This window comes from Coturnix japonica, chromosome 22, assembly GCF_001577835.2.
Source record: "Coturnix japonica isolate 7356 chromosome 22, Coturnix japonica 2.1, whole genome shotgun sequence".
Lineage (NCBI taxonomy): Eukaryota > Metazoa > Chordata > Aves > Galliformes > Phasianidae > Coturnix > Coturnix japonica.
The window spans coordinates 3,258,757-3,281,350 of record NC_029537.1 but is presented as its reverse complement, the minus strand read 5'-3'; the positions used below and the strand labels follow the sequence as shown (position 1 = coordinate 3,281,350).

Genomic DNA, 22,594 nt, shown 5'->3' with positions numbered 1-22,594 from the left:
AAAGCAGGCAGAGGGAAGATATCTAGGGACTGTGCATTTAGGAGCATTTTTGGATACTGCTTCCAGCCTGTATTCAATGTTTGGCAGTCAAGTTTCATTTGTAGAATGGGGCAGTAGGGGAAGTGCTTTGGGAACATGCAGCAGTTGATCCCTTGTATTCTTGTTCCTTCTCCCTTCATATTCTTTTTGGATGAAGCACCTCGCGTGTCTCATGTTGTTCTGCTCAATAACCCAGGTCTTCTTTTCATGGATTGTTTAACAATAAGTATGGGAGTATCTGCAGCTCCATCAAACCAAGCATGTCTGTTATTGACCCCACGGGTGCTACTGTAACTAACTGAATTTTCAACCTCATTAGAAAATGAACGTATGAGAAGCAGAGTTTCTATTATGCCCTAAGAACCACCCTTTCAAGGCGCAATAGGCACTGGATTTAATTGTGAACAAAAGGTACCTGCAGAGCTCTCTTGCCAAAATCTTTTCTTTCTATTTACAAGTTGAGATGCAAAAAGGCTTTGGATGCTATGAGGTGAACTTCACACAATAACACACATCATTCTCTGCAAACATAATTGATCTTGAGTAATTTTGCACTGAACGTCTATGGCAGTTAATAGGAGAGATGTAGTGACCATTACATTGTATGGTGTAGGTTGTCCCAGGGGATAAACAAAACGACTGTGATGGATTGTTTCAAATGTGTCTTGATTTATAAAGGCTTGTCATAGCATTTCATGATGGTAAATACGTAGTAATGATATCTTCTATAACATTGCATTTAAGGTTTGCGCCACATCCACATTCTCATTTTTGTCAGGCTAATGTATTTGTAGATGATACTTAATTGCATGTGTTAATGTGGCAGCCATAGCTGGAGAGTGGATGGAATCAATCTAGAAGAGAGGTTTACATTGCACCAAACAGAAGCTGAGTTTTGTTTCTCCTTTTTGACTTTATGTAAACACAGCATCTGGTTACAATGACTGCAATAAGGACTGTAAGGGGGTATCCCCATTGCTGAGGCAGTGAAGTAAAACTGGCAGTGCCCAGCAATGCAGAGGTTGTGGTGGTTCAGTCTGAGGTTTTCACCTGGCAGGACTCAGTGCTCTGTTTTCCAACCATTTCCAGTCTTCTAAGAGATCTTATGAGTCTGTATAAGGATTAATTGAGAAATGAGTTACCAGCTGGTGCTTCTCAGTGAAGGGCATTACAAACCAAAAGGTTACACTGACATAATAAATGGATGAGAACTCATTGCTTTGTTTCCAGTGAGATGGGATTCGAGGCACAGCCACATGTTGGGAGTTACAAAGGAACATCTGCATTTTGGAGGTTCTCCTGTCCTGCACAAAACAGAATAGATGCTGGTTTTGGGGTTCCAAGGACAAAAACTTGCCCTGCATTAGAATGTGTGATTAAGATAATCTGCTGCAGCGCCTTCTTTAGTTATCTGCACATATGCACAAGTTTTGAGTCAGAATATAGTTTGAGTTGTTTGGGTTGCAGCTCAGATGGATGTGAAAGCAAAAAGATATCGTTGAGTTGGTTCACTGCTGGCAGCAGAGGGTAAACTTCAGTTCTGGTTGCATTGCTTGCAGTTTCTCTGGGCAGTGGTGCACAGCACCCAGCTTTCCATTGTAAGCTCCCATATGATGCTCACTTACCAAACCAGTGATGCTCTCATGTCAGAACATCTTGTTTTATCACAGAAATCAATGTGCCACTCGGACCCTCATCTGAGATATCAGTAAAAGACTCTTTATTCATAAATAACTGATATGCAGTAATTTATGTCTGTACATTTATTTCCAAAAGGCCAAAGCCATACAATTTTTGCAAACTCTACATAAAACATCCAAACTGTCCATTATTACTTCTTCAGTACAATATAACACAGCTGTTTGGCATTACCAAATATATATATGTATATATATTTATATATGTACATGTGCTGAAAAAAGAAGCCAGTGCAGCCTTTTCCTAGGAGTCTTTCCCAAGTATTTTACTGTACAACATTCAGAATTTACATCGATAGAACAAGGCACAGAAAGTGTGGTATGAAGCCAAGGCCATGCTTTTTATTTAATGTTTTCTGTCTCTTTCCTACTCCTTCAGCTTCATACTAAAGAAAGCGTTCAAACCTCTGCTCCTTTTTCAGTTCTAAACACACTTAAAACCATGGGGAGAAGTGGGGGAGGGAAGGATGCTCAGCAGACTGAGCAATAGCCAACATTTCAGAACCTGTTTGTCGCAAAAATAGGGGAGCAGAAGAGAAAAGGGGTCTCATTACAGAGGAATATTATTAATACTGATGTATGTATTTATGCAGTTTGTGTTTGGGTCAAAGCATTTGCCCCTCGTTTTGCCAGAAGGCCGGTCAGTAATTTTGGAAGTTGGAAATGCAATGGAAGATGCTCTGGTCATGTATCAGTCTCCATACACTGACCAGCGTTATGTTTTGCCTCCTCCAAATTAAACTGTGTGCTTTTGAAGCTCTTATACCCATTTATAAACTGAGTTCAGTGTTGTAGTGGGGTTGGATTTGAGTAGGAGGTGGGAGGAGGCAGCTGCATTTCCACAATCACGAGTTGTGTGATGGTGGTTGGCTGTTCCCAAATAGACACAAGTAGATGGATGCTGCATGGCCAGCGAGGCTCCTTGTTCTGCTTACTGATGTGCTGGGAGGTGTCTGAGGGTCAGTAATGGCATCTATCTGCTTTGTAGATTAAAAGGGGAAAGCACATATGGAAATATTCCTCCCAACCCCCCATAACTTCAGTGCACAAATGGGGGGAAACTGAAAGAACTGTTTGCAAATGTAATCACTGCAATTACGGTAATATTCCAAGTTTCAGTAAGGGAATTACCAGGTCTTATGATTTTAAACTGCAAAAACAAAGCTTCAGGCAGTTCTAAGTGAGGATTTGTTAGGAATCTCTCCTGTTCTCTGTATCAGGCAAACCTGCTGTTAGATCCATGTCATCCCCCTCCTGCTGGATCAGAAAAAAAACTTACACCAGGCTCGGTGCACAGCACCCTTAACTTCCTATTGTGCTACACGTTTCCCTTTGGGATTAGACAATAAGATTTATATACAGAGACCGGATAACACGGGGTGAGGGTTGACATCTGAAATCTGTAGAAGTACATTCTCAACCAAGGTTATCACACCGGGGCAGACAAACTAAGCAGCTGCTGACGAAACCACGGTTCTACGGTAGGTGAGTGGCTAATCTCATTAATTACAGGACACTACATTACAGATCAGGGATGGGCTGTCTAATCTCCCTATCCCTTAGCTACATTTTCACAAGTGACTTCAGCTCTAGTTACCCTGTAAGGCAAGGAGGCTGCCCATTGAACCCCGGCTCACCTGGATTCCCTTGTAAAGCACAAACCAGTTAGTCAACACAACTCGACAGCTTATTTAAAAGCAGCTTTGCAATAGCTTGAAAATTACAACACACCCCTACCCACCCGAGCCCCAGACAAGAAGCACTAGTAAAGTTTGTACTATTCACCTCTAATACAAAAGATAAGTGTCAAATTCCTAAACACTTGTTTAACTTTTAGACAGAACAGTGAAAGTGGAGCCCAATAGGGTTTTCTCCTTGCAGCCATGAGTGAAACATTGGTTCTGTTGTCTGCATTGTGGGCACTGTTACTATCCAGTATTTCTGTGAGTGATCCTTTAGTCTTACAGAGGTTGTTCTATTTGCTGTGGTGGGAAAGAGATTTTTGGTACTGTATACGTTAGTATTGGTAATGAGAGAGAAGGGTGAGGCTGTGATATCAGAAAATGCTTTGTGGTCTTTGTCAGTGGATTGAGGGTTTCTGTTGTTGCTGCTGCAGTTCTTATATACCTGTGCTATACTCCCACTGTTTATGGGACTGTGTTCATCCAGGAGCCCTGTAAGTTCTTGGCAGTTTTAGTTAAGCAATGATTATCTATGCAGGAGAGGCTATCTGTGCATTTTGCACACTGCTGTGGAACAGCTGCCATCCTCTCCCCAAGCAGGAATGGTGCCAAGGGAATAATTTCCCCATATCACACGTGAACAACCCACAGAAAACACTTTTTCAGCAGGTTTACCATGAAAGAAGCTCTTGGCCAATAGCATCAACCATCTCTACTGCTGTGTAAGATGTGAGGGCTTCCTGCATAGAGCTCAGCATAGAAAAGGCTGGAAGGACAGACCTGCAGCTCATTCACAGTTGTTTAAAGACTTGGATATGGTTCTGCTTTCATTCAGTCCATTACCATCTGAGATGGAACGCAGTCATTTGCTTCAGGTCTGTGTTTCATTAACTCAAACCCAGAGGATGATGAGAACTGCCCCAATAGTTTGTTGTTCATTTTTGCTTCACTGTATCCACACAGAATTTTTTCTAGTGGGAAATAATAGCTAGAATGTGTTAAAACCTACTCACAGAGATGTCTTCCATCCAAGTGGCATGAAAGGAATGGGCTGCAGGGCAGTGCTAAGGGGTGGGCTGGCCAGGAGCCCCTCCTCATGCTCACAGCCTGCAAGGCCTGGGGGGGAGCAGCTGTTGCCAGGGATAAAAATAATAACAGCAATACTTTAATACTTCTCTGTACTTGAAGAGAATAGCATTGATATCTTTCCATCTGTTATAAAATGCCCAATAACATTTTTGTGGGAGTGCATGGTGGTTTTGTGGCACTTGCTCTAGTAAATGAAGTTAGGATGTCAACCCACAGTGTCCAACTTTTTCCTTTGTGGCTTAACGTATGTAATGTAAACCACAGGGCTGCAAAAGCAGCGCTGCAAAGCTGGAAATGAGCTTTGGGAAAGTGAAAAAAAGTGTTTAAAGTCATTAAAAATATATATATAACTATTAGTCGTAAAGGGGTCACAGCACAGAACTGTAGCAAATAGAGCAGGTTGGTGCTGTGAAGCCAGCAGGGCTGTGTCACCATGGGAGCTCAGTGGCACCTCCAATGTGCAGCACTGCAGTTCTCTCTGCTGCCTTTTGGTTTGCAAGGAGGCTTCTGTTATTTTTCAGAGGTCATAATTTCTAAAATAGAGGAAAAGAATCAAATTTGGATTTCTGGATGTTAAAAATACGTTCCTGGAACATTAAGATTGTGAATCCTTGTCAACAAATCTATTTATATAATATTTGCACACTAACTTATTCTGAGAGAATACTGTGTTGCAGAGCATCCTTGCAGCAGCCTTTGGTGGAGAGAAAAGCTTTGTTTTAGTGTAAAATAGAGAAAGCAAAGCACCATTTAACATCTCTTGTTGTATTGCCTCGCTGTCTGTTAATGGTAACAAAACCCATTTACGGCTGCCTTGTTTAAATGGTATCAGAGCCATTTCCCCTCAAATGTTAACATTTCTCTCTCTCTAAAACTGGGACAGCACAGGAAGAAGGGAGGAGAAGTGGTGCAAACTCTCTATAATTAAAGTGCTAAGTTTTATTAATATCATCCCATGACGCTAACATAAAACAACAGAAAGGGAGCATCTGAAAACAGCCATATCTGCAGCAGATATCTAAGATAGAAGAAATACAAAGTTCCCAGGAGTGGGAGAAAAGGGAACAGAGATCTCAGAAGTCTGACTTAAATACGTGTTGTCTGATTGCTGCCCACTATGCCCAGCGTCATCAGGGAGAACAATTTCCTCTTTATGGAAAATGTTCATGGTATGACGTGCTTTTTGCCACCTCTCATGCTTATCTTTAAGCTACATGGGTTTTTCCTCACCATTCTATTTTCTGCATGTTCAGGCAATCGCATCCTCTCTGATGATGCATTAGCTGGAGTGACTGGCACAGCAAAGTCAGTTACTGTATCCCAGGAGTGCTGCACTCTTTATGCTCCAGCAAGATCCTCGTCCTCTGTGACTGATACTGAGTGTGTGAATGGTGAGAAATGGGGGGTTTGAGGCTGCTTGCCTATCAGATAGCAGCAATGGAGTGACTGAAGAAGTCCTTTAATACTGAGCTCATTTCTTAGACCACTTCCCTAAACTTTCAGTCCTGGTCACACTGTAAGGTTAAAAGGATGTTTTGTATGATATAGTATGGCAGATCTATACAACACAGCAGTACAGCCAGATCAATACAAAGTATAGGCTGGTAGTCCAGCTCCTGTTTCAAATTCCTTTCCAATGAGATAAATATTATTCTAGCATTTCTAGTCCATTTAAACAACTAAAGGTCATGAAAACAATACTAGGTTACAAGTCAGTTCTCAGTGTGTAGATGCACAAAAGGAAGGCGAGCAGCAAAGAATCTGCTTTGGTATAACTGAACAATAGCCAGGAAACAGAACAACAGCTCTCTGTTGAGTAAAGCAAAATTGAAATCTTACCTCGGGGCCCAAAACTGAACAGCTTTTGTTCCAGCATTGTAAAAAAGTGACATTTATTCCTTTCAGTGCGTAACTCAGAGGGGAGACTTCATAGGAGTTGGGGGTTGGATGTGGATTTTGGTATACAACCCATCTGCAGGTTGGAAGAAATCAGCCTGGACAAATCTGGCTTCTCTCTGCTGCACAAGTACAGGGCAGGCAGAGCTGGGTGGTTTCTCACATCTACCCCAATCCAGGATGCAAGCATTGAGTGATGCTCTAAGGGCTGAGCTCTGCAGTGTTTGACCCCCACGTGTGGCTCAGCAGACCCACACAGAGCTCTGTAGGGGATGCACAGGGACTTTGTTGGGGTAGCAAATGGGAGTTAGATTGAAAAAGCAGTGACCAAATTCAAACTGCATCTGAGGAGAAGCTGAGAACAAATTAACTGCTGGAGAGAGACTGTAGTGGGTTTCCCAGACAACTGCAGCTCACTAAAATTCCATTGCTTTTCTATGGATGCCATTCTCTATTTATTTTTTTCTTATTCATGATGTTTTGTCCAATGAAAAATAAGTTTCTGGGGAGGAGGAATGGAAGTCACTACAAATATAATTCAAAGACAGAGCCATGTGCTGCTGAGGAAAGTGACAGCTTGCTGCCAGCTTAGCTGGTATTTTTGTCTCAGTCTTAAATATGCTTGCAGCAGTTATGGGTTCACGTTGCAAACAGGAGTGCTGATGTCAGACTGCATGAAATCCTAACGTTAAAAAATGGTTGGGAAAGTCCAAGTGTTTGTAAGTCAGTCTGACTGCACAGCCTGCCAAGCTGGGAAAGCCATGGAATTGGCCATTGAGGGCTATTGATTGTACTGTTCAGATCTGGGATCCCAGATGAAGAAATGATTTTGGATAAATATGGTTTTCCCCACTAACTACCTGCCCTGTCATGTTGCTCTCAGCCCAATACAAGTACTATGGGTAATTCTCAAAGACTACACGAGTGCAAACACTGGTTGTATTTGGTTTGGTACCAGTTGTGCCGGGATGCTGACTCACAGTGACAGCTCTTTTTTGGTTCAGTTGAAGTAATAAATTATATTTGCATGAGATGGGTAAAAAGCGATGAGAATTCACCTGCTTTGTTCTGGATGTGGTGGTAAACAGGCCAAAGGTAATGCAGCCAGCTCTATCTCCTGCACAACACACAAACTATACAGTAAATCAGGCCAATTTCTGGCAGCAGTAGGTGGGGGTTATTCTGTTGGTCTGAACCTAAACCAGAATTAAGCTGCGCAGATTGAATTCGCCTCCAGCTTTCAGTTCAGTGTAAGCCTGCTAAAGCAGGGCTGGCAATCTCCTGCATTCTATTTGGAGCTGGATTTAAACAACCAAAGAAACAAGTTTGGACCTAGTGAAATTCTACAAGTGGAGATCCTTAGGGCATTGGTTATACATGGATTGCACAGAGAAGGGCTTCGTTCTGCTTTTGTTATTAGAACGGGAAGAAGAATCTGCAGCAAGGCTACATTCATTGACTGAACTTGTAAAAGGAATTGTTTGGGTGACAACTGATATCTGTTAAATAGTTATACAATCTATTCATTCCTCAAATCTCTGAACAGGAGAAGGTCAGATTTTCAGCTGTCCTTTAGCTAAGTTACAGCAAATGCACAGAGTCAACACGTTGCTAGCAAACGGCATTTACATCCACTTTTCAGGTGTGTTAAGTTGGAAACACAGCACAAAGGGGACTCAGGGCCCCAAGAACACAAACCCTTACACCGAGATTAACCTCTAGTGGCTCTAAATATCCACTGCTTAGCACTAGGCATTGCATTTTAGTAGGCATTGTATTCTTCTTTAGCATCACTGTTTTCTAAATAGAGGATGTCATAATATTTACCTTGCACAGCTCTGTACCTCGCTCCTTCTTGCCCCTGGGAATGATTGATGTTGCAGTCTTGTTTTTGAATCTGAACCATGAATTTTAAATGAAAGAGGACTGTAGCACAGGGACAGCTTGTTTTCCTTATTACGGAGATGATTTTTAATAGGGCTTCTTCTGCTCCTCCAACTGAAAACGGCACTGTGGAGACGCGTCTGCTTCTTTGGGCAGTGTGCAGAAACCCTTATTTCCTCCCTGCCAAAGAGATTTTCAGGTGTGAAAGTCAGCTGGCCATCGGTTCTTCAATGGAAAGGAAGGACTAAAGTCCATTCTGTCTGCTGTAGTTGAAATCAGGCTCCTCCATCTCAGTTTCTGTTATGTCTGAGATTTTAGAGTGTGTCCTTCCTATTTCTTCCAGGGCACAGGCGAGGGAGTCGAGGTCACCGTCATGTTGGTGTCGAGCTTCCCAGAGGTCCAGAATGACTGCAGATGGGCTGCTTTGTGTGGCAAAATAGGAGAGATTCCTGAGGGGGGTAGGGAAAGGTGGAACAGACTGATTAGAATGAGAAACCTGCAGCAAGATCTAATTGGATGAATAGAGGGAATCCTAGTGGATGTGTGTATGTGTGTGTGCAGTACAAGTCTAGCTTTGTAGAAGTCACTTATAGCAAAGCTCCTGCCACTTTCAGAACTGTGAAAGAATGAGGACTTAAAGCCAGAATATCGCTCCTGTCAAGTCAGCAGAACAACAATGATGGCAGTGGCCCATTTTTGTATTATTATTCTTAAGTAGATGGGGAAATATGATGTTAATAAATTGCAGGTAGATGAAAATCAGTCCAGTCATCATTTTTGCTCTACCCTCTACATTTTATCATATCATTTCAGGTTAAACTGCTCGAGAATGTTCTTTTTCTACCACTGAATTTGACTTATAGAAATGCATGCTGCATCATCCAGCTGCATCCAAGGGAGAATCAGAAGTTGAAGAACTGTCACAAGCTCAGTCTTGCACAAACCGTTGTAATCTCTATTCTGCACTGTCCTTCAGTTTCCTGAGAAAGCAAAAACTCCTCAGGATTGAAGAGCATGACAGTGCATAGCAAACACCGGTAGATAAAGCACAGTGCTGTGACTCACTGCTGCCTGCCTGTAACTTAATTCTCTTCTTTGGTTCGGTTTTGGTTTATTGACAAGCCTGTGAAAAGAAACTTGTCAATAGGAAGCTGTTTTGCTTCATCCTCTCTCCTCCTGGGCACACGCTTATGGAGATAGTGCTAATCAGAACATATTTCTGAGTCAAATGCCTTTCCCAATTCCATTTAGCTGAGTAGAAAATGCAAAGTAAGCAGTAAATGAGTTTTTATAGTGCCTTTCGGTTTTAATAATCATAATGTTATTGCTCCGAACAGCAGAGCATAACTTTCTTTTGAAACATGCCTTTTCCTTAGAAAAATCTGTAAAACCCATAATTCAGTTTGGAGTGAAGCATTGGGGATGGCAGCCACACAACAGCTGCTGTGTTCACAATCATTTGAGCCCTGTACTGACCAACCCCACTATTGTGGGTTCCAATCTGAGCTTAGAAGATGACAGCAGGCGGGATGGGTTTATTCAGAGTGGAAGGCAGGTTCTGCTTTCAGTCACTAGTAGGATATAAAAGAATATACGAACTACAGTTTATCCTCAAGAGTAAGAAAGGCAATTACTATTCATGCATCCTTAACATCAGCAAATAAAAAAAAACCCCATAACAAAATAGCAGCAGATTATTCTTGTTGTGCATGTAAATGTTCACCTTTTAAAATTGCTTCCCATTACCTGCTGATGCTGTTTTTCTGTGCTAGCATCTGCCAGTCTTTGCCTTTGGCATTGGGTGTGTCGAACGTTGCGCAGATTCTTTGTCTGATGGAGTATGGGATTTTAAATGCTTTTGCACCCATCTGTGCAGGGAAGTTGCTGTCATCATGTGCAAAGAAAGCAATGGTTTCTCTTTCATTCTATACAGAAGATAAAAGCAGAGCAGTTTAGTGCAGCACCGGGTTCTGTGCTGATCTAGAGGTCTGCAGGCAGCTCTCCATTGCAGAAACAGTACCATCAATGGTCCTGTTAAGGAGCCTGGAACTGAGACATGAGTTTTGCATGGCTCCTTCAGTATGAGAGTACTGGGAATACACTCTTCTGCAGGGATCAGCCTGCAAGCAAGGCCTGTCTACATACATACATGTCTATATACACATGCTGCTACACCTAAGTGTACAGTGGAGCAATGACTGGTCGGTTCCATAAGCCTACAAGACAGACACCTCAATTCTTTTAATTTTATTGCTTTTTCCACATCAAAAAGCTCTGTGGAACCCAGGTCCTTTTTGTAGACTGGGCCTGTTCTGTTCCTACGAAATTATACCAAGTCTTGTGTAACAGTCCCATTTCCATGCATTACTCGTTTCAGTGCAATGTGGCATAAATATTAAATAACAGTGATGCTATAGTCCCTTCATATAACATTTATGACACATTCCAAAAGTCATCCACGCAGAGTAATAGTAGTGCTGCAGATATATCACAATGCCTGACTGTTCAAATTAAACCTGCAGAACAATGGTAGGTTTCATACCCTGCACTTGTGAGATAAGCTGCTGCTACCTGGTTAGTTTGCTGCAGTGAACTATTTGAATACTCAGTTGTTGATTATATATATTTACAGTCTAATTATCCTCACTCCTTCCCTTGCTTTTTCAGAGCCATGGCAAAGCTCTCTGTGACTGGTTGAGGACACAATTGTGACACTGAGGCCATGTGGACAGGTAGGTCCCTATGTTTTTACCTGAATTATCTTTGAGGTTTTCTTATTAAGATCTATATTTTCTGCATGGTGCTGTTAGCACACAGATGTAGCCCCTTTAATCCAGAAGTTTCTGGATACCTTTTAAACAATCAAAGATGCTCATGTACCTAAGTAGTGAAGTTCCCTTTGCCATTGGAGGCATTGCCTGTATAACACCATTGCTATAGATGTGGCCAAACAGCACCCAAGCAAGCTGCCCTTTATTTAAACTCTTAAGATACTCAAAAACTTTCCACAAGAAAAATATCACCATCATCTCACATACAAATTATTTTTAGTGCTCTAGAATCTCAGTAAATGCTTCCTTTGATTTCTGCTAGAAATAGAACTGAATGCTCTGTGCTTGTTGCAGCATTAAACAGGGCATGAGAAATGCCAATGAGGTAGAAGGGGCAAAAACAGGGCATAGTTTGCCTCATGCTACACAGCTTGAGGAAAATAAAAAGGGAAAGGATGCTTCACCTCGAGGATGGATGTCTGGATCTGTAGGATTTGCTCGTGCCCCTTGACTTGCCGGACGCAGATCTTGCAGGACAGCTGTGTGGTTGCAGGAGTGTAACGCTCCAAGGAGAAGGCACAGTGCAGCGGCTTCTGGTTACTGCACCACACACGGGAGAATGGGACCTCCTGGGAGAGAAACATCCAACAAGAATGGGGGAATGGGAGTGAGTTGCTGGATCCTCCAATAAGTGAAGATGCAAGGAAAATGGCTGCTCTTATCCCCGAGCAGTGCCTTTGGTCCTCACCATGCTCACCCTTTCCTGCTCTACCAGCCCAGTTCTTAAGGGCTCCCCCTACTTACAAAGACACTAACAATTTATGTGGGCTTTGCCACCTGCCATGAACTGCTTTAACGCTGCACTTTTACATGCTGCTGATTTGTGTCTTCAAGCCTTGAAATGAATTTTGCTAATTTGAGAAATGATTAACATAAATCTTTCCTCATGGTAGTTCCTGACAATGGTTTCATTGCATCAGCTCTTTCAGTTGTTCCAGACAACCCAAACTTAAAGCGGTGGTAAGTGGGAGAGAAATGAGTAAATACAGCAAAAAACATTTCACTGAGCCAGTACAAGTTAGCCAGCAGTTTCTGTTTAAGAAACCATCATCATCTTCCTCAGCTGCCATTCAAATGTTACTCAATTATAAAATGCAAATGTTTATTAGGCTTCAGTATCAGCATGGTGGCATTGTTCTGCCAGCAGTGGATCTGCACACCCCTCTCAGAAACCTCAAGTCCTTGCTGTGACCAAAGCCTTCCTTAAAGCAAATGCAGCCCCAAAGCGTTCAAGGATTGAACGACAAATCAAAAGGCAGTGAAGTAAGGGGCTGTTTTTATAATATGGCTTGAGGCAAAACCTGATTTGTTGCATTAATGGAAACCTTCCACTTCACTACATTGAAGATTTGTTTTAGCTAAAATTCAACATGAAAGACATCTGTATTTTAAAACACCACCTCACTCTATTTGCCAGCAGTTGGCTTATTGGTTCCAGTAACCAATACATTCAGAAATTCATCTTATGTTTTACTATGCTTTCCCACCTTCAACAGCCTCTCTAATTAACATCTTACAGGAAAAACAATTTGCTCTTCATCAGTTCTAACAAAGTACGTGCTGTAATTGGAACTCATGACATTTAAATACTGACATATATCCTCTCATTTTCAGCCATATATTCCTAATTGTATTGAAACTGGAATGACAAATATCAAAAACATTTTCTGTAGCAACAAATTATAACAAGCATATAGGCCTTCCTCAAGAAGTAATTTAAATAAGGAAAAGCACAAGCTTGCTTTCCATTAGGAGATACATGTTAAGTCTTCTTCATTTGAAATGTTTCATCCTGTTTTTGACAAAATCATAATGCAATGAAATAAAATGAGCAGCTACCTGACAGGCAGTGAATGGTTTGATCCTCCAAAGGAAAGGAGGGATATCGAGGACAGATATCTGCAGACTGAAGGTATTCCCTTTGAAATGCAGAAGTTTGGGTTCGTCCAGTAATTGTCCTCCTTGGATCCTTTCATCCAAAACCACTTCCTGTAATGGCAGAGGAGAAAAGAATTATTTACTATTAGAAACAAATATCAAATGTGCTGAAAGTTCATCTTTGTGAAAGGTGCCGAGTCCATTTGCAGCAGTGGAATGTTTCTGTCACAGAGTGGGCACTGCCATTTGTGTTCCACCACAGGAGGTCCAGGGATGCCAAAGGGATGTCAACTCTTTTGCTGTCCTTGATGCTACACCGAGGATTACTTTCTTGACTCTCTGAGTATCAATACCAACACAACTTCCCTAGGACTGCAGTAATTGAGGTGGAAACCACAGGGGTATTACAGCTCATTAATGCTTGTCTTTGTACTTCAGAGTTTCAAGTTGAGGGTGGGATTTTCCACTGCAAGTAACTCTGATGGATCTGCTGAACACCACAATAGTTTGAGAAACAAGATGATTTTTATCCAGTTCCGAAATTGTAGGACATTATAAAATCATACATTAAGCGTTAACTAAAAACAAATCAAAACATAAAATTTATACTTAGAATTTCATTTTTATGAAATGCTATAAAACTGCTACAGAATACTAAATGATTGCAGCTAGGGCTTATTCATTAACCAATGCTGAGTCACTGAACTGTGAACATATGAGCCAGAGTTCCTTTTATACACTCAACAAATACCCGAAGAAGGAATTTGGGCCTCTGAATTTCAGGCAGGCACATCCAGGAAAATACTTCTAGCCCGTCAATTGTGTGAATGATTCAAAGGATTAAATTATAAAGCTATAGTAAATCTTTAACCATCCTTTCAGTGCCTTTGCTTTTATTAGAGCTCAAAGATGTTAGCTCCCTTAAGATCTGTCTTCATTCTGTGCAATAGGAAGAGGAAGCAAAAATTTGGTTACAACCATCTCCATTTCAGCTCTCAAAAGAGAAACACTTTGTGAAGCTTCTTGATTCATCATGGCTACAACAGCTGATAAATCTTATTGTTTTGCCTTGAAATGCCATGCAGCAAAGTGATACTAATTGAAGTTTACACTTGGGGATTATTATTATTTTACTTTTTTAAAGGAGAAATGCACAATTATAATTCTTGTAAAAAATAAAAAGGTAACAATACAATCTCTTCCTTCTTGCTCATATTGTAAGAAGAATCCCTCAAGTGAATAATGACAGCTAAGGGTAATGAACATGATAAGCACTGAACACCAAACAGTTCTAAACTGCTGCTGTAGCCCTAGGAATAAATGAATGTCAATATGCTGTGGGGAAAAGGAATCAAAACCATAATAGCCACGTACCTGGAATGCACAAGGTGTGTTATCCATGCAATACACTCTTAGATTGTAATCCAGAGAATTGCAAGATAGGCAGCCAAAAACCGCTACTTTCATCTGTCGGACAGCGCACTCAGAAATGGGTTCTCCAATAAGTGCATAAGTTCCAAAGCTGTTTAAGAGAATGTGACAGGCATAAGGATCCAGCAGGCAGTAGCAGGAAGTAGTTTCCTCTTCCACAGACATCACTTCCTGCAAAATGAAATTCAAGTTAAAAAAACAACAACAAAACAAACACCAAAAAACAGGCCTTGATAATAAGATGTCATGATGTCATTTGGTTATTTATATTCAACTGGAATGCAAAGTCACTCCCAAGGAGCCAGCTCCACATCCTTAAAACTCATGTTGATCTCAGAATAAGGAATGTCTTACATAGACTACCTATGCAAGTGAATAGTCTCTTACTGCCTCAAGCCTAAATGGAAGATTTCTAGCAATACATTGTACAGAATTCAGTGCATACAGCATATAATAACAATAACAACAACGCCTAGGCAATTTTAGCTTCTTTTTTCAAGTGTTCTTGACTTTCTATCTAATTTTTTCCCAATGTCAAGGTAAGAAATTACTTTCGAAGATTGAAGTCAATAAGCAAACCTTGAACAATAGTAGGTATTTGACATCCTTTCAGAACATCCATTACAGTTGCTTACCTTCATCAAAAAGCTACCTAACCCACTCTTTCGTATTTCATGCTTAGTTCTGCATTACAGCATCATTAAAGATGAGGTATCTGAGCAATCTACAGCCTGGTGTTACATTCCTCATTAATTCTGGGCTGCTTGTAACTGACACCAATGGAGCTGACAGAAAACTGAATGAATTTTACAAGGAAAATGAAGCTGAATTTGAAATGGTTTCAACAAGAGCCACAGCAATATGGTGGCTTACAGGAGGAAAAGGATAAAGTCAAGGTATCCACAAGTGTTTTAGTGACTGTTTGTTTTCTTTACAATGCAAGGAATCAAACAGTTCCACCAGCGGCAGCACAATGAAGCATTGACCCTTTTCTCTGTCTTTTAGTTTAGCACTTGAACAGAGTTCAGCTACTTCAGAACAAAATGCAAAACCTCTGTTTGATTTTTGCCTAGAGATAAGATGTTTCCTTCAAAATGCCTGATCATTCTGTCCCTTGTACCATCTTCAACACCTGCATAATTAACAGCAATTGTGTTTTCATTTAGTGTATATAACCTGTAAGTGGGAGCAGAAGCATGAACGCACCTCCCATTTTCCTTGCTGTGTCCTTTTCTTCAAGTGGATATTCCAGTGCTCTGAATTTACTTCTGCACAGTGTGGTATAGTCAAGGCAAATGGAGAGCTGACGGAGACATCCGAAGGGCCACACGTCACTTCTGGTCCTAGGAGGACATCTGGGCTTTCTGGCTGTAGGCTGTAGGTAAATAATAACATCTTAGGGCCTTTTTAATGAGTGAAAACGTATTCACAGTTATTGCAATATAAAGTTTAAATGTTTTAGTTAAAAATCCAAATAAATGCTTTGTTCATCTGTTACAGAAATGATGAGCAAGCCAACTAGAGCACTAATGTTCATAAGGATTTGGTAGTAGGAAGTGAAACAGAACTATTGGGCCACATGTACTTAAATCATTGGCTGGCATTTTGGGTTCTGGTCTTTAAAATACATTTTGATTTGCTTAAACAAAATGAAATGCTGGAAACTACTCTATGCAAGTAAGCCTTGTGTTGTGCCCCAGCTGGTAGTGCTACCATCTAATTCTGCCTGCAGAAAATGTCATTAACAATATTTTCACAGTAGTGGAGGCAATATTTCCCTATAGGAGATGTGAATACAGAGTTTTCGTTAAGTTGTGCCATTGGTGACGATTCCTATCAAAAACAGTGCCGATTTTTCAAGGCTCAGGAATGAAATAAAACAGTGCATATGTAAACAGCTCCCCCCATAACCTCTCCTCCTATCACTACACTGTTCAACATGATATATCATACCAAACTACTACAACATCTGAACAAAGATGAGAATAAGTGACAGCTAAACCATTCCCAAATAACCTAAATCAGAACAACATAATCCTTGTTCTCTCCAACACATTCCATAGTGGCCTCAAATCCTTACAAGAACTACAGAAATCTCCATTCTTATATGTTTCTGTATTTTTAATGGTTATACATCTGCTGCTGGTGGGGTACAACACAGCTGTTCTCTCCCTCAGTTCAGATGGGCAAAAGATGTATCAAACATTGCCTCAACTGGAAGCAAAACAGTCTCCCTGTGATAATTTTCAGTTGGGTTTCCTACCTCCGTTTCTGCCCACGACAAAAAGGAAAAGCAGTAGGCAAAATTTGCTGCTTGTATTTAATTAACCTATTTTAACTCACTTCTGCAGAACCATTGCAGATAAAACAGCTGTGGGTTTGGGGTTGTTTTTTTTTTTCCTACTTCTTCCTTTCCTTTCACATATCTTAATATTCCACTGGGAGTGATAAAAAACCTATAGCAGCAGATGGGGATGGAATAAGAAAGTTCTCACAAAGGATCTCTGATATCAGAGGGAAGAAAAATTAAAATAGATTAAGTTTTGGAAAAGAGTTCCAAGCTTTAAAATTCATAGGCAGCTTTGGATGATTCACTTTGCTCTCTTCAATTGCATTTCTTAAAGTTTACCTCACAAAACAAAACCAACACCAAAATCCCACTACAAAACTAAAGCTGCACCATGTCTAAATATGAAGACCGTGTTGCACCAATCCTGGCAGCTAAAAGCCACTGAGATGTCAACTTTTTTTGTGGGAATGACTATCAAAAACCCCTAAAATAATCTGCTTCTCTGACTGTGCTTTTTCATAAAAGAAAAGGAGAAGATTCATTCCCAAGTGTTTGACGTGGGGCCAAAATCCCTCAGCCTTCTAACACAGAATGAAGGCCAGTGAAGTGATTGCAGCAGAATTGATGAAAACACTCACAGCTGCTGCTGGCAAGAGAATTTAAAGCCATGTATTTAATGGAGTACCTACTTGTAAGGGTATCTGGAAAGCAGCTAGCTTTCTTTTGTAGGAATGACAATTACCACACACACTTGAAGCACCAACAAGAATAAAATGGCCTGCATTCATCAAAAACCCATTTCTTCTTGTATTTGTTTTCTTTTCTCCTTCTTCTCTTTGAAGTACATACATACAACAGAGCTGAAGTGTGGAGAACCTTGGGAAGCCACCTCCGTCATTGATATGAGCACATGGTATGTCATGGCAGAGTGGCCATACCAGCGCCACTGAAGAGAGATATGCCATTCTTTTAGATAATCTTAACATGCAATCAATGAAATTAGCCACTTCCACACATTCTTTGTGCTACTAATGTGGGCTTTTTACATATGTCTTACCTGGACTCTCTTGAGTTGATGGCAAGATAGATTTCCCATGAACTCTCTTCAGGAATTGCTCCATGTGGCACCAACAGACTGACTCCTACAACAGAGCAAAGGATGAAGTTACCTGGATATAAAGCTGAGTTTAAAGGGAACCCTGATAAAGATTACTACAGAAATCTGTCAAACTGCTCATCTCAAGGCAAGAGAAAACCAGAAAGCCAGGAACACAGTAATGAAACTCATGCTAGAGTTTTCCTATTTCTCCTGAGACACATTAATTGTTACGTGCTGGAGACTTCAATCATATTAAGTCTGACAGTGTTAATGCGGTCAGGTGCTGATGTATGTAGACTCTGCTTTGAATTTGACCCCGTTATCAGAGATCCTGATCCAATAGCAATTTCCTTTCCAGGGAATGCTTCATTTAGATCAGGATCCAAGTGAGCTACAGCTTTGATTAATATAACTTTCATGCTTAAAGGCATCAAGAGAGGTGGTAATTTGTAGCAGTTCAAATAGGCATAATACCTCTTTACTCCTAATCCTAAGCTTTGTTTTGATCATAGTCACCCCTCCTGCGTGGGCAAGATGCTCTACTTCCCAGAATTTGCATTACAGTAACTCCTACTTTTTATGTATTTAATTTATAGAATGAATGGATAAAATGCTGCATTCAAGCAAAATGAGTTTCATGTACAATTATGTTTCATTAATAAAAAAGGATCTGCTCACCTGTGTTTGGAACCACTAAACGACCTCCCAGGTGTCCAAAGATGGCGGTTGTCTTCAGCTCATTTCTTGTTGAAATAGAAGACAGGTTCTGAATATACGCAGCCTTGTTTCTAGCCTGTATTGTTCCAAAGCCTCTAGCATTCCCATGGGGAAAAGTTCCAGAATGTGCCTTTCCGTGATATTCAGCCCTCTCTGTCACCCCTAAGGAAACCATGAACGAACTCTGAACTTTGACTTTGATGTCTGACAACGGGTTAAACAGTGAAGACTCTGTCATTAGCTCCTTGTCCATTGGATCCTGCAGGCAGATTGGTCCACTGTACGTTCTGCTCACTGTCAAGTCAGGCTGCATGGATGAATTCAAAAGCAGGGAGTTACCTGGTGAAATGAAGTGGATCAGGCAGTTAGTTACTGTATTGTAGAGTGTGCAGTGAAGCTGAATAATGCACCTAGATAACACATCGCTGAAGAAATGATACTGTGGATAGGGAGCATTCCATCCGACTTATGTGGATCTTCATAAAGCACAGAGAAGTGCTTTATGAATTTGGAATCCTGGACTGCATTCCTAATCGTGCAGTAATTCGAGTTACAGTCCTGAAATGAATAAATCTCTTTGATTTTAACTATGTCCTTAGGTTACAAGAGCTGCATTTACATTGAGAAGTGAAAAATAATAGATATATGGGTTTAAGCATTCTAAGATCCATGACTTACATCTGATTCATGTATCGTGATTGGTGGTGGTGTGTTTTCTTTTATTAAACAGCACTGGAGCTGTTTACCTACTGTATGATAATCCATGCACACCTGCCTTAGTGCCCCATTAGCCCAGACCGAGTTCCAGCCTGCACTGTGCCACTAAGCACACTGCAGCTAATTCCTCCCTCCTTAGCAATGACTGAAGCTTAAATCACTCTGCACTCGAGAGCTGCCTGCAAATAAAAAGTCAGGCCTGTATTTCACTGTCACTTTCAGTGAACCATTAGATGCATTTGTAAATCCTAAACAGTACTCAGCTGCACTTTGATTTCCCCATCTATAAATTGGAGCTAGACAGGTAAGACTTAAGAGATCTAGCTGATGTGCATCTAATGCTAACTTGTTTGATGCACTCAGCACATACTGCAGCTCTGGGAAAAATAATTGTATTTGGAGAGTAAAAGCTCTCCTCGTTCTATTCTATGCAATATAAAAGTACCAAAGTAAGCACTGGAAATTTACATAACTGAGCTTTAATTCCTTTTGCATCAGACAACTCTTCTTGACCTCACAATCATTTCCTTTTTGATTTGCTCTTCTTTCCTGGCAGCCTCATGCCTTAAAATCAAAGAGGGTGATGTTGAGACCGAGATGAAACAGTGCAGAAGATCTATCAGGAACTCGATCGCTGTATTTTGTACTTCAGGCAATTCCAACATGCATAAACCCATGAAGGAACTTCTGTTTTGTTTTGGATTTGGTTCAGTGTGCATGCTTTTGTTTTTAATTACAACCCATCGGGTAGAACTTTTTGGTGAGCTTGCAGAAAAGGACAGCTTTGTGCTTGAGGGAAGGCTGGTTGAAAGTGGGACAAGACTAATACAGGGAGAAATATCACAGCTGTCCATCTAGGAGCATTCAAGCTCAAAAACTTCCTATAAGTCACAAACATCAGCATAGAATCTAATGACAGTATTTCTGAAGCGCTTAGAGCATCGTCAAGAAAGACTATACACCCAAGTTGCTGTGATAAATCAGTAGCAGAGACTACATCATGGTTCAATCCCCCGATCCCACTCTATGTAGCAGATCTGCCCTTCCCTGGCTCCAGATCTGTCTGCTTAGCATTATGCTGGAATGCCCTCCTGCAGCCAGTCATCACATATGAGCTCGGTATCTCTTTGTAGTAGGGGCTCTGGAGAGAAGAAAATGAAATCACAACACTAACCTTGTCTGACTGTTTTAAAATTAAATGTCTGGAAGCCTCCTGTCAGTGCAGATGAATCAATCACATCCACGCCGTACTCACTCTGACTCCGTCTGTAAAGGGTAACACCAACCACCAGCACAGCTACAGCAATGACTGCTGCTCCCAGGCCAGAGTACAGGGCAATGTCACTGGCTGTCTCTATATCTGAAGGAGAAAAAGTGGATACCGAGTCAGAAATGCTCTTGAAAATGCCTGGAGTGTTCCCAGCAGCGAGGATTGTATGCAGCCACAGACACATGGCCAGAGGAGTAAAGCTCGAGGCATAAACTTGGGACAGATCACAGCAGGATAGAATACTGAGGAGCAAGCATTTGAAAGCATGAACAAATTTCCTGGTGCCTCATTCCATGTGGTAAGCTTATATTGATTTAGGAGCTGCATCGTGGTATTTGAGGTTTTCTTGAAGTGGGATAGTTGGACTTGTAGCAGCCAGAAGCAGAGTGCTTACTACTAAATACCTTCTCTCCTTAGCACACGCTGCTAGCTCAGGCTGTGCACTCAGGTATGCCGTCCTCTCCCATTCTTGCCCAGTGGAGATCATTAAAGTATGGTAATGCAGCCCTTAGAGGGGAGAACGTGGAAGAACTGAAGCCAGGGAGAGTTGTTTTATGTACTGCAGGATTCTCATTCACTGATGGCTTCCAGGGACACATAAGTTTCTTGTTTTCAATTCTAGAACTAATCCAGGATGTCATAAATCCTCTGAAAAAACTCTTAGTGGAGATTTTCCCTTCCTCCCCTCTTTATTTTTTGTGCGAGCTTTAGCTTAAGAACGAACAATCCACTCTCTCAAAGCTTGGAGAATGGTTGACAATACCCTGCATATCTTGGTGGAATCCTGGTGTTGGAAACAGGCTGGAACCCAAAGCCTTTCCTCTGACCACATCCACACTTTAAGCTTACAACCAACTTTCCTAAGACTTCAAACTTTTTACAGCAAAGAAGAGGGATTTCTTTATTTGAAAGAATGAATCCAAATAAAACCTGCAATATTATGCAATTGAATTATCCAGTCCTGCTATTCTAGATCTACAGGGATTTAGGACCATGTACCATGAAATTAAACTACTTGGAAGTGTACATAGTGGGTCCTTCAACAGCTCCCTTAATGCCAAACTCCAGCTTAGAGGAAGAGATAATGTTGTACATTCACCCCGTGCATCACCTGCTATCTCACTCCACGTTGCTTCCTGCTATCAGGTGAGGAGCACGTTGGTACAAAACACGCATTTATAACAAATGACAGAGACAAAAAATAACCAGGAAAAACAGACTACTCAGTACCAGTGAATATATATGGCAGGAAGTCAAATTCAACATACGTAAATAATTAGTGAAACTGCTTAATAAATGGGAGGAGCCTTCTCTTGTGCATCCTTTTCTCTAGGAGTCAGATAACTTTATTTTAGCTGAACTTTTAAAACGAACATGAAACCACAAACCACTGAAGTGAAGGAAATTATGACCTATGGGCAGCACTTGAAAAGCCAGTGTTTGTGGCTCACCAGTTTCCTACATAAACTACATGGCTGACAACAACGCAAAGCTGAACTTCCTGGGAAGGCACAGCAGCTGCCAAACGCAATCATCAAGTTCAGCTGTACTCTAACGCAAGTAAAAATGCCATATGAATTGCAGCAGCAAGGAAACAGAGTAGGAAAACACTGCTCTTAAGTAGGCTGAGGCTGTTCTCAAATAACCTTGTACTGAAAAACGTTCCAATTTTTAACATATTTGCAATCTGCTGAAAAGGAAAAACAACAACAAAAAACATCACCGAGCTTCAGTTTGTGCAAATATCAGCTTCCAGGAGACATCCATCCACTGCGGCCTCTCACGACAAGTAATCACAACTGAGAAACCTTGGAAGTAAACAGCTCAGATCCAAATTCACAATTACAACAAGCTTCTTCCAAATGAATTACTGGGAAAAAGATATCTTTGTTTTTCCCTGCAGCATTCTGCACTTTTTAATTGCAGAAAGTAAGCTTTTTGTTGGCAACGGAAACATATCAGACTAACAAAGGGAGTTGCCTCTATTCTCTTATTTCAGGTGGAAAATGTAAACACAAGAAGACCAGGGTACAAAGGGAGACCCGGGAAATACCTCAAACCAAGAATACTTGAA

The 22,594-nt window shown here is 41.0% G+C and overlaps 1 protein-coding gene and 1 long non-coding RNA gene across 4 annotated transcripts in view; one reads left to right on the top strand and one right to left on the bottom strand.

Annotated features, from left to right (window-relative positions):
* The window catches only part of LOC116654330, a 93,852-nt gene that overhangs the window by 51,074 nt on the left and 20,184 nt on the right, over positions 1-22,594 (top strand). Inside the window, exon 2 of the long non-coding RNA XR_004309500.1 lies at positions 10,955-11,019. This is a non-coding gene — a long non-coding RNA (uncharacterized LOC116654330). The remainder of the gene's footprint in view (positions 1-10,954; positions 11,020-22,594) is intronic.
* Positions 1,738-22,594, bottom strand: part of UNC5D (unc-5 netrin receptor D) — a 91,217-nt gene continuing 70,360 nt past the window's right edge. For 2 of the 3 annotated variants that reach the window (XM_015883166.2, XM_015883167.2), the window contains 9 exons: positions 20,425-20,610; positions 18,495-18,872; positions 17,775-17,859; positions 15,634-15,802; positions 14,371-14,598; positions 12,958-13,107; positions 11,523-11,687; positions 10,034-10,212; positions 1,738-8,736 (listed from right to left, as the gene is read on the bottom strand). In XM_015883166.2, coding sequence (XP_015738652.1) covers positions 8,532-8,736; positions 10,034-10,212; positions 11,523-11,687; positions 12,958-13,107; positions 14,371-14,598; positions 15,634-15,802; positions 17,775-17,859; positions 18,495-18,872; positions 20,425-20,610 — 1,745 coding nt within the window. In that variant the 3' untranslated portion in view covers positions 1,738-8,531. The remainder of the gene's footprint in view (positions 8,737-10,033; positions 10,213-11,522; positions 11,688-12,957; positions 13,108-14,370; positions 14,599-15,633; positions 15,803-17,774; positions 17,860-18,494; positions 18,873-20,424; positions 20,611-22,594) is intronic. The other variant, XM_015883168.2, reaches the window with a different exon arrangement.